This window comes from Quercus suber, unplaced genomic scaffold (genome assembly GCF_002906115.3).
Source record: "Quercus suber isolate HL8 unplaced genomic scaffold, Cork oak 2.0 scaffold_613, whole genome shotgun sequence".
NCBI lineage: Eukaryota > Viridiplantae > Streptophyta > Magnoliopsida > Fagales > Fagaceae > Quercus > Quercus suber.
In genome coordinates this window covers 362379-374479 of record NW_027070056.1, presented here as the reverse complement: position 1 = coordinate 374479, position 12101 = coordinate 362379, and the positions used below count along the sequence as shown (strand labels likewise).

The window sequence follows — 12101 nt, the reverse complement described above, 5'->3', positions numbered from 1 at the left end:
TTTAATTAACTAAGAGTAAGGACCACTTGTCCAAACCAAATGGGCTTAATAATAATATACTTGTGTTGGATTTCAAACTCAAAATCTTGATATTAAGCTTAAACTCGGCTTGATTAATGAATCAAATTGAGCCAAGCTAAGCTCAAACTCAAACATTATTTGTAGGCTTGGTTTGAACTCGAGTCAAGCTTGAACATTTTACTTTTGTTATCCAGTTGAGTTTGAAGATTCACTACCTGGAAAAACTTGGCTCTTTTACAACCCTAGTTTAGAGTTCTTTAAATACCTAACTATTCCCTAGACATAAGTAGTTTCTCACCCTATAAATACCCAATATTTATAAAAAGAAATCTATAATCCCTTAATAGAAGCCTTAAGATGTTGGCTAAAAGTTTAGAACTCAAGACCTCATGAAGTCATGGAATTCACTAAACTAATCCCTTAAGTTTCACAACTATTAAGTTAATAATGTATGATTGGTGTATAACAATTAACAAATTAATAATATCAATTATATGGAGGTGGTTGATTGTAATTTGAATATAATAAAAATAAAGTAAGCAATGACTAGTGATCTACATGACAAGTGAAGTTAACTAAATTGTAAAAAAATATGTGAAATAAAAATAGATCAATTGTACTTTTTTTGTAAAAAAAACTATTGAGTACACTTAAATCTCCGCACTAAACCTTTAAACCAAGCAATATTCCTCTGATGGATAAATTGATTATTATCTAATACTCTTTCAATAGATATAACCTGAAAAAATACATATGCATCTAGATTGTTTTTAGCTCATATAAGGAATTATTATTGTGGGGTACAAGAATTTAAAAATGTATTTGCGCCATGTGTCATACCTATGGCTGAGGAGGCCACCATCGCGCCGAGGAGGTCACACGTTGGGACAATAAGGCCACGTTAGTGGCATGTTACCAGAGGATGTCATACTATAAAGGAAGAGTTTCGTAAATGGGATTAGCCTTGACATGACTGAAGGGATAGTGGCTATCATCACATTTAATGCATCCCACTAAACCTCCTGGTTGCATTTATGTGGAGAAGATCCCTAAATATTACTGCCTTGACTAGCCTAACTCACAAGGGGCTTGGAAAGGTGTCTGATAAGACAAGCACTCAAGTAGTGGCCTGGACGATTAACAAATGGAGGGCCAAGATCATTTAAAGGGAGTTATATAACGTAAGAGATCCTCCAGGGAGAGGGGATCAAAAAATCTGCAATAAAACATTGTAGCAACAAGAACTGAGATTGTATCCAAGTCTAAAAGAGCTATATTCTAGAATCACACTCCTCGGACTTCACTGAAGAAAGATTTATTTGCATAAAACTTGGCATTCTTTGCTTTCTCATTAACTTTGATCCACTGTGCGCGTTGCTTGACCTATTGAAGTCTAGTTTCTAAGTCCACTATCTATAAATTCATTGTGTGGGGCTCTTTGGGCCTTAACCCATTCATCTTTTGGGCTTAAGAGCCAAAGCCAATCCTTACAATTATTTATATATATATATATATATATATATATAACCGAAACCTCTGAAACTCCCATAATTTTTCATGTCAGCACAATATTTAAATAAAATTATTTTTGTTTAGTCTAAACTTAATAAGAAGTGAAACTCTATCTCTCTAAATCGAAACATTTGAAACTCTCACAATTTTTCACATCAATACAATATTTAAATAAAATTATTTTTATTTAGTCCAAACTTAACAATGTGTGAAACTCTATTTCTCTAACAAGTTCAACTTAAATTCAAACTCAAACTCATCATTTTTTTTAAACAAAATTATTTTTGTTTAGTCCAAATTTAACAAGGAGTGAAACTTTATCTTTTTAACAAGTCCAACTTAAACTCAAACTCATCATTTTTTTTAAAGAAAATTATTTTTGTTTAATCCAAACTTAACAAAGAGTGAAACTTTATCTCTCTAACAAGTGCAATTTAAAGTCAAACTCAAACATTTATAATTTTTCTTTAATATTTTTTGTCTTTCAGAAATTTTAATATCTAAATTTTTGAGTTTTTTTTTTTTTTTTTGGCTGTATCTGAAATTGTCTAACAAATTTTTTGTAAACTATTGCACGTTCAAGCAATGACTTTTTCATCAATTTGTAACACAAATTGAAATTATACAAGAGCAAATCATGCAATAGTGTAATTTCTTAATCAATTTAAAATTTTATAAAATTATATAATTTATCTTACAAATAAGTAAGTTTTCGTGCATAACACAAGTTAATGACTAGTTATTATTATTATTATTTTTGTTTGTCAAGAAAACTCGTATAAGGAATTCAGGCTTCAAGATGTTGACTGCTTATATGCTTCAAGTCATTTTTTCTCACCCAAATAAAACCTAGTCAAGAGCTTAGGAATTTGAACAAACTATTTTTTTTTTTTTTTAAATCCCAAAAAAAGTTGCTGAGCTCTGATCGAGTCTCTACAAATTATCAACATATAATATACTACAATAATAGCAAATCTTGATTTGGAATTTTTAAGGATTATTTTAACTTTTCCCCTAAACTATAGTGCACACTTCAATTTTCCCACTAAACTCTAAAATTGAACAATATCTCCTATAATATATTAAAAATTAGCAAATTACCTCGTGTCGATAATAATTCTGATACTCATAGTTTAAGAAAAAATTAGCAATTTACCTCGTACTAATTTTTGTATTTACAGTTTAAGGAAATAAAGTGTAATTAATATGTAATCCTATAAAAATCAGTGAAAATTATTTAAATCCTAAGCTTAATGGCCTGTCCACTCCACTGTCCAGTCACTCCCAGTGCACAACGGGCAGTTTGGGCAGCCTTAACCACACTACCCGTTAATCTCCGGGCAGCTAGCTTTGCCTTTTCCTAGTCTTCTCGATTCGATTTTAATAAAAAAAAGACAGAGAGAGAAAGAGAGAGAGTCGATAATTCATAGTATTATTATGTAAGTGATATTTATTTATTTTTTTCCAAATTTTCTTCTCTTTCTAGCTTTAAACTGGTCAGCTTGTCTGAGATTTCTGTATCTTTGAGCAGACATTTCTGGGTTCCACTGAGATTTGTTGTTTCTCTCTGGTTTAAGTAAGTTAAGTACTTTTTTCTTCTTCTTCTTCTTCTATATAATTTTCCACAAGTCGATCAATTTTGGGTTTTCAAAATTTTAGTCAAAAATTTGATCTTTACCTTGTGATCTAGCTGTTTTCCCATCTGGGTTTTTCTAATATTGTCAGCCTAAGTGGGAAAAAGCCAAAAAGGTGGAATTTTTTAGTGGTATATGGTGATTTTCTAGGTGGGTTTTTGTTGGTTAAGGAAGATTGACTACCGGTTGTGGTTGGGGGTGGGGAGAGATGAGAGGACTGTGATGGTGTGTTGGGTTTGAGTGTTTAGGGGTTATTGAGAGAGAGATGGGATTGGGTGGTGAGAATGGTAAAGTGGAGAGTTGGGAAGTGGGAAAATCAAAGGGTGTGAAAAAGAAGAAGAAGAAGGAAGTGGTGGAAGCTAAAGGTGGTGTGGAAGATGAAGAAATTGGGTGTTGGGTTAGGCTAAGGTTTCTTGGGAGCTGCATTTCTTCAAGATCCAAAGTGGATAGCTCAATCAGTGGTACCACTACTCATTATGGTAACTTCTGTTTATCTTTTTGGGAGAACTTTGTTTTTTACTAGGTTATGATGTTCTCCCTTGTTTTTTAGTAATTTTATGTTTCTGGTTTCACAGTTCTAGTTATGTTTGATTTGATTTCACTTGGATGTCTTATTTTTGTTTCTATTTTAACATGTCTTGTGGTTCAAGTCCATTTTTAACTAACTACTGCATGTTTTGCTCATGTAATTATTATCGTGATTGAGACTGATTTGCTCAGAATATTGTGCAATTAATTAGTGGAGGATATGTATAAACACTGTGAAACGTGAGGACTGGGTTTAGGGTGCTAATAAAATAGCTGCATCAGGGTCAAGGTCAATATATAAAACCTCGCTAGTTATGACTTATGAGTTAATATGGAAACTTCCTCTTCTTCTTCTTCTTTTTTCATCTTCTTCCTTTCTTTCTTTCATCTCCTTTTTGTTGGGCCAGAAGTGAGGAAATTACTATGAAAGCTTGAATTTCCTGGAGAAATGTTAAAAGCACACCTGGTATGGCCTTGGTTGTTTCTGGTCTTGGGCAAATCTCTATTCTGCTTTGTATCTGGTTATCAACATGATCAAGGAAAAGTAGAGGGGTTAATCTCTGAGTAGAAGGTAATAAGAGCTGCACTTGATATCCCAAAAGCAGAAAGCAAACCCAAAAGTGGAGCTCCTCTAATCCTGAAAGAAAGTGTAATCTGCCTAATATTGTCACAGTAGTGTGAGTGCTTGCTTTCAGGCCTATGCATAATTCCATGGAGGGAAGACAATGTGTTCAAATCCAGGCTGGGCTCATACTTCAAGCAAATATTTTCTAATCAAGTCGAATAAATGCTTAGATTCTTTTTATTATCCAGTGCTCTCTCTTTCTCCCTTGCCACTGCTCTCATGTCAGATACATCTAATTATGTTACACCATATTTCATATATTTGTCTTATGTTTATTATGGTTTTCTGTTGGAAAATTCATACTCTCATACTCTCAAACTCTCTTCCAGAATCCCTACTAATATTTATTTGTTATCTTTGCTTAAATCTGATTTGCTCATTGTTACAAAGTGTTGTAATGCATGATGTCTACCTGCCTGGCTTATTCATTTATGTTAGTTTGTATTCTTATATGTTGGTTCTTTGCTCTGTTCAGCTGAAAGTAAATCAGCCAACGATACAAGCAGAGACCAACCTGCAGCTCCAATTGTCCCATCCTCAACCACTAGTAATGCAGAAAGTAATTCATCCACTTCCAAGCTTGAAGAAGAGCTTAAAGTTGCTTCTCGTCTGCGAAAATTCTCATTTAATGATCTTAAGTTGGCAACAAGAAATTTTAGACCTGAAAGTCTTCTGGGTGAAGGAGGTTTTGGTTGTGTGTTCAAGGGGTGGATTGAAGAAAATGGAACTGCTCCGGTGAAACCTGGCACAGGGCTTACTGTTGCTGTAAAAACTCTCAACCATGATGGGCTACAGGGTCATAAAGAATGGCTGGTTTGTAACTTTCCTAATTACTTTTCCTTTATGAAATTTCAACAACAATTTTATCCTCTCTTTCTTTGCCCGAATTTATTGATGTTTTTCTTATTATATTTCATCTATTTTCCTCATCTTGTGTAATAGGCTGAAGTGAATTTTCTTGGTGATCTGGTTCATCCTAATCTGGTCAAGCTTATTGGTTACTGCATTGAAGATGATCAAAGGCTGCTAGTATATGAGTTCATGCCTCGAGGGAGCTTGGAAAACCATCTATTTAGAAGTATGTAACTGCATTTTTGACAGTTTAATTGGCTTTTTTCCTCCATTCTTTCAGTTTTGGATTATGAATGTTAGATTCTTTAGGACCCATATGCTTGTAGGTGGATTTTAATGCTACTCAGTTCTCATAATCATTTTGTTACCTAATTCTGGTTACTCATGATTATGGCATATTTCCTTCCATAGAAAGGGTGATTGCTTACAAAGACATGAGCATATTATTTTTAAAATTTTTGATATCAAACAGGCAAGAAATGTATTTTCTTTCTCATATATATTGTTTCTGGTGGAAACCTTGCATGTGATGGGTTCAATTGGATGGAAGTCATAAGTAGAAAACAAAACAAAATGGAAGAAAGGTACCTCTGAGTTTTGGTAGTATCAATTAGGAGATAGAGTTATCGCTACATAAATAGCAGTAACTTCTAGTGATAGCACTAATTTCTAGTGGAGTAGCACCACATTGCAGTTGAATTTATTGTTTGCAAGAAAATTTGAGAATTCATTTACCTTTTTTGGAGATCCTTCCATGGACATATTGTATTAGAGTTAGTTATTCGAAATTATGAATTAGGAAATTTGGACTGAATCTGTGAGCAGATTAGGAAGGTCCTTCTCAAATACTCTGCAGATATTAATATGGAGATAAAAGTTCTCCAATCTGGTAGTAATTTTTATGGTAAAGATAGCTTCACCATTGTGGAATGATCTTATTACTTTAAGAGAGAGAGGAGCTTAGGATGAGCAATTTTAAGAATCTTGAATGCAGATTTCATACATCTCTGCATAATATATATGCCAATGAGTTTTCCAAAAGCTAGTTCTTAATCTGCTGTAGTCTATCCACATCATGCTTCCTATTTAAGAGAATTGTGGAATCTCATCTCTGCTCCGTGGAACATGTTACAATTATGACTGTTATTTGGCTGAGTATAGACTTATTAGCAGTTGCTGCTTTGTGATATTATTCTTCTTTCTAGATTGCAACCTTATTTGATGTCCTTTTTTATCAATTATTTTTGTACACAGGGTCCCTGCCTCTTCCATGGTCCATTAGGATGAAAATTGCACTAGGTGCTGCAAAGGGTCTTGCTTTTCTTCATGAGGAAGCAGAAAGACCAGTTATATATCGTGATTTTAAAACCTCCAACATCCTGTTAGATGCAGTATGTGACTTAAACGAAAGCAACATTACAATTGTTTACCCTTAATATCATTTATCAATTTAATAACACAAGTTATTTCAGGACTACAATGCGAAACTTTCTGATTTTGGACTTGCCAAAGATGGTCCTGAGGGTGACAAGACCCATGTTTCTACCCGTGTGATGGGAACCTACGGTTATGCAGCCCCAGAATACGTCATGACAGGTAAGTGTTGTGAAATTCATCTAACAGTCCCCCTCCTTTCCCTCTCTCCCCTTTTTCTGAGTTTAATGCATGCATTATACACATTCTGGTTGAATGAGTAGGATGGATTGTGATTTGTCCTCTGTATGACTATGTATTTTATATTTGTCACGCAGCTGTTCTAATATATATATATATTTTTTTTATGTGAGTCTGACTATGAATTGCCTCAAATTTTTACATAAAAGATAAAATTAAGACATAGAAGGTGCAAAGACCAATTTTTATTGCATGTTAATTCTTTTACAGATATTTATCTAACCTGGCATTGTATATGTTAAAGGGCCATCCTTCAGCAATTGCCATTGAATGCCTATGCAAGCAATGCTTGTGTTTGTTGCATATGAATTTCCCTAATTGCTAGGAAGCTTAAAGCACTTGGATTCCTTTTATTTACTGAAAAAAAAGTATAGTAACTTGTTGCATTAGGCCCTATTGTATTTTTTCTAGTATTATAGGTTGGCTAGAAGCTGATATACCCTTTAGGTCCTGGTTTAGTCAAATCTAGGGTTCATCACCTCAATGGTTGAGCATAGATCTATGGTATCTCCACTATTTGCCTTTAGCTAATAAATGTATTTCACTGGCCTCTATGGTCAGTCATTTGGTGTCCCCAAGTATGTAGTAAATAGACTTTCATTATTTGTGTGTGATACTCTTTAATATATGCCAAAATTCTGAGATGCAATAAATGCTTACCCTTGTTTTTGTTGTAGGACATCTTACTTCAAGGAGTGATGTCTACAGTTTTGGCGTGGTTCTACTTGAAATGCTGACTGGCAGAAGATCTATGGACAAAAACCGACCTAATGGTGAACATAATTTAGTGGAATGGGCTCGGCCGCATCTAGGAGAGAGAAGAAGATTCTACCGGTTGATAGACCCTCGGCTTGAAGGTCACTTTTCAATTAAAGGAGCCCAAAAAGCCGCGCAACTGGCTGCTCACTGCCTTAGTCGGGATCCAAAAGCCAGACCCCTGATGAGTGAAGTTGTTGAAGCCTTAAAACCACTGCCAAACCTTAAGGACATGGCAAGCTCATCATATTATTTCCAGACCATGCAAGCTGACCGCGTGGGGTCCAGCCCAAATGCTAGAAATGGCATCCGAACACAAGGAGGATCCTTTTCAAGGAATGGGCAGCAGCAGAGGAGCCTTTCCATAAATAGTTCCCATGCTTCTCCGTATCACCATCATTACACTTTTCAATCCCCAAAACCCAATGGTAAACCATAGCATTCGCTTTGGTAATATCTGTTTCTTTTCTTCACCCCATTGGCTTCTTTTTTCCCTCTTCTTCAGTATAGATGTATCTTCTGCTAAAGCATTTGTTCTTAGACAACTGAAAAAAAGCAACACAGAAACATGTTNTGTTTTTTTTTTTTTTTTTTTTTTTTTTCGAGGCATAGCTTTAAAAGCGGGTGTCACGTCTATGTGTGATTATTATTATTGGAGAAAAGTTAATGGATGGCCTGAGAGCATTGGTTTAGGAAGTCTTTTTAGAAACTTGGTATCAAAGCTTTCCTAAAATGGTTTATTGACAAATGCCCTAAGGGCTGTTAACTGGACCCTTATTGTTATTATTAGAACATGGATCCTCTCTATTTGAAGTGAAATGGAGAGAGTTTATTTTAGGGTTAAGGTTTTATTTCTTGAATTTAACAGTGTAATGGTGCCGTGTTGTTAATTTTAAATAACGTGGCATTAGATACACTTTTAGACTTGTAAAATTTAATCTGAACCATGAAATGGAGATGATCCTATTCCTTATAGGTTCAAAAGATGTGGTACTATGTACGCCTTCAGGTTGTAATATTTAATTTGAACTATGAAATGGTCCTATTTGAAAAGGAGAGGGAAGAGTGCTTTGTAAGCTGACAGTGTAGTTTTTAGCATCTGATAGTTTAAAACATTTGGTATTGGATTCAAATTTTGATTTGATGGTGCTTTTTTTGGAGGCATTGCTTTAAAAGCGGGTGTCATGTCTATGTATGTTTATTATTATTAGGGAAAAGTTAATAGATGCCCTAAGGGCATTGGTTTAGGAAGTCCCTTTAGAAACTTGATATTAAAACTTTCCAAAAATGGTCAATTAACAAATGCCATAAGGGCACTTGTTAACTGGACCCTTATTATTATTATTATTATCATTATTATTATTATTTTGATAAGTATGTATGTTTTTAAGGTTTAGGGTACTATTTCCTTTACCTCATTCACATTAGAATAGGGATCCTCTCTATTTCAAGTGAAATGGAGAGAGTTTGTTTTATTGTTAAGATTTTATTTCTTGTATCTAATAGTGTATATGGTGCCGTGTTGTTAATCTTGAATGATGTGGCATCAGGTAAACTTTAAGATTTGTAAGATTTAATCTAAACCATGAAATGGAGAGGAACCTATTCCTTATAAGTTCAAATGATGCGGTACTGTGTACGCCTTCAGGTTGTAATATTTAATTCAAACTATGAAATGGTCCTATTTGAAATGGAGAGAGAAGAGTGCTTTTTAAGCAGACAGTGTAGTTTTTAGCATCTGATAAACAACTTTCCCTTTGTAATTGTTGTTATCCATTTGCCCCTTTGTAATGCTTTTCATTTTAGTGAATGATTCAGAAATTGCAGTTTTCATTTTAGAAGAAAGTGGCAACCGTTTGTTTGGTTTTTAGATTTAGTGTGAGAATTTGTATATCATTGGACATTTCGTGTGAGGAGTTTCTATGATTCTTGAGGTTGATGATAATGCCCTTCATTTCATTAAACGATTTTTTTTTTTTTTTTTAAATAAGTAACAAAAATTTTATTGAAAAAAAAAAACCACCCATTTCATTAAACAATGTTATGTTGTGTTTACTTTTGTTACTATCTATGGAAATATACAGATGTTATGACACTGGTTTGCAATTATTAAGCCAGGCATGCTTGTAAACTACTTTTTCTTTTTTTTTCTTTTTTTTGTAATTTAATAGTTGATTTAGATATTTGACGTTGTAATTAGAAGATGACATCTTTTATTGTGCAGAGAAATCTTGGGGACAATGAATTTTCTTCTGCGGCCTACTCAAAATGCAGCTGCAGAACAGCCATCTATTCATGAATCTGCTTCAGACACGCTTTATAAGCCAAAACCTGGAACAACTTTGGAGGGTCTTATAGCTGAAGATCCAAATCCAGAGTATTCCCCAGTTGAAGATCATTATGGAGAGACTGTTGGTGTTGAAGGAGAAAATGGCAATGTTGGAGGTCCATATGCTAAGGATGAGTCCCCTGCTCTCGTGGAGCACTCTGATGTTTCTGAAGAAGAAGGATGGATTACCATTCCATATAGTATGTCCTTGCAAATATTGTCAACTTGTGTAGTGCATATGGTTGCATCATATGCTTATTTTGTGTGAACTTTGGATTGATGTATATATTAGTATATTTATATATATTGGGGTTTGGGAGATCTTTTCAAAAAAAAAAAAAAAAGAAAGGAAATTGTTTTTTTTTTCTTTCTTTTACGGACATGGATCTTTAATGAATTTTACGTCATGTAAACTATAACAATTGAAAGATTCGAAATTGGATCACTTTTTCTTTCTTTTATTTTTAAAAATAAATAAATAAAACTCCATAATATATAGGATCTCCAAAAGGGTCTGTTAATGGCATTTTAATTAACTGTTACACCTATATACTTACATTTGCCTGATCAAAGTCTAGGTTTGTTAACAAAACTACACTTTGACTTTTGGTTCGAGCGAGCAAGGTGGCCTCAAGGCTATGTCTTTTAGATTTTATATTCAAAGGTTATTAGAACTTTGGTATTATCTTAATAAAGAGACGTAATAACATAACAATGATTCAATAATTAGTCAACGAGGTTTAGTTCAGTTGGTAAGGCTTGAATGCTTCGCCCAAAATACCTAGGTTTGAGTTTCACTACTAGCAATCTTTCTTGATGGGTGATCTATAAGTCCAATGTAAGTCCTTTCTAAGACCTGTGGCTTGCCTTGGCTCTAGTATGGGGTAGCCTCCCCTCACCTAAACTTCTTTTATCCCAACCAAAAAAGAAAAGATTCAATAATTATGTAACCCTAATAATCTCTCCAAAAAAATATATATATATTATATCCTTAATAAAGTAGCGGATGTAGTGAAAGGAAAAAGGTTAAGTTAATCTATCATGAATTGAGATTTGAGATTCAATACTACAGTTAAAGTTATTTCACCATGCAATAGCACTTTCCATAATTGAGTTTGAATGTTAAAAAACTTGCTCTTAATCTTAACCAATAAACCTTGAATCTTTTTTTATTTTTAACTTTTAACTTATTTAATTTTTTTACCCCGCTAATGTTTCGTCTCACTCACATAAAAGTAGTTATTACATAATGTAATAAATCTGACTATAACTATTGCATTGGATTCAAATCCATCTATCATACGCTACCTGTGGGTATTATTGTAATCTTGTTATATTGCTCTAGTATAAATATGTGCCAGAAGGTGTGGGCTTGGTTGATCACGTACTAAATTATTATTATTATTATTTAATCGAAAATTCTATTTCTTTGTCACTCTTTATACTCCTCGTCCTACTTCACCTCTTAACCCTAATTATTCATATTTTACCATTCATTCGAACTATAATATCTATCCACACGACGTCTAATTCTTCATATTTTACCATTTGAGGTACTATGATATCCACATGACGTGTGAAGATTATATGAATGCCCTAATAGATATTAAATTAACGTGTTTCAAATTTTGTGAAATCAACAACATGCACTATAACATGTCATGTATGCAATAAAACAAAAACCCACATAATAATAAATAAATAAATGCCTTTCATTTCGAAAATCTATAAGCTAGATTGAAGATGGCATAGATAGATTTAAAATAATAATAATAATAATAATAATTTATACCCACAGTTAAAAAAAAAAAAGAAATTTGACTTGTTCATTGTACTTTAATATTAGGTTCAGTATAGAGTATAATAAAAGTATAATAGAGGTAAAAGGTACAAAGGTCATAATTTTATTGAGTAAGAAAAAGAGAAAAATTTGCATGTCATGGATGAGATCAATCTGACGCGCGCGTTTGCATTTGTGATATGTGTCCGCCCACTGAAGGCAGCCGCGTCACCATCAAGTGGGTCCCACTAATCTCTTCTCTCTCTCACCTGCCCGAATTGCCCCAATTTTTCCCACTTCTCCCTCTGCCCGCCGTTGTCTTTCTCTCTACGCACGCCCACCCTCGAGCCGTGCTTCCTACCAATAAGTTTTCAATTTTCATCTTTTTCT

At 33.8% G+C, this 12101-nt stretch overlaps 1 protein-coding gene across 1 annotated transcript; it reads left to right on the top strand.

The window, feature by feature from the left end:
- Positions 1–2926: 2926 nt before the first annotated feature.
- Positions 2927–8075, top strand: LOC112039412 (serine/threonine-protein kinase PBL34). The gene is made up of 6 exons (XM_024072290.2): positions 2927–3646; positions 4796–5133; positions 5263–5398; positions 6427–6563; positions 6645–6768; positions 7524–8075. Exons 1-6 carry the CDS (start codon positions 3433–3435, stop codon positions 8039–8041), a joined length of 1467 nt encoding a protein of 488 aa, XP_023928058.1. The 5' UTR covers positions 2927–3432; the 3' UTR covers positions 8042–8075.
- The last annotated feature ends 4026 nt before the right edge of the window (positions 8076–12101 follow it).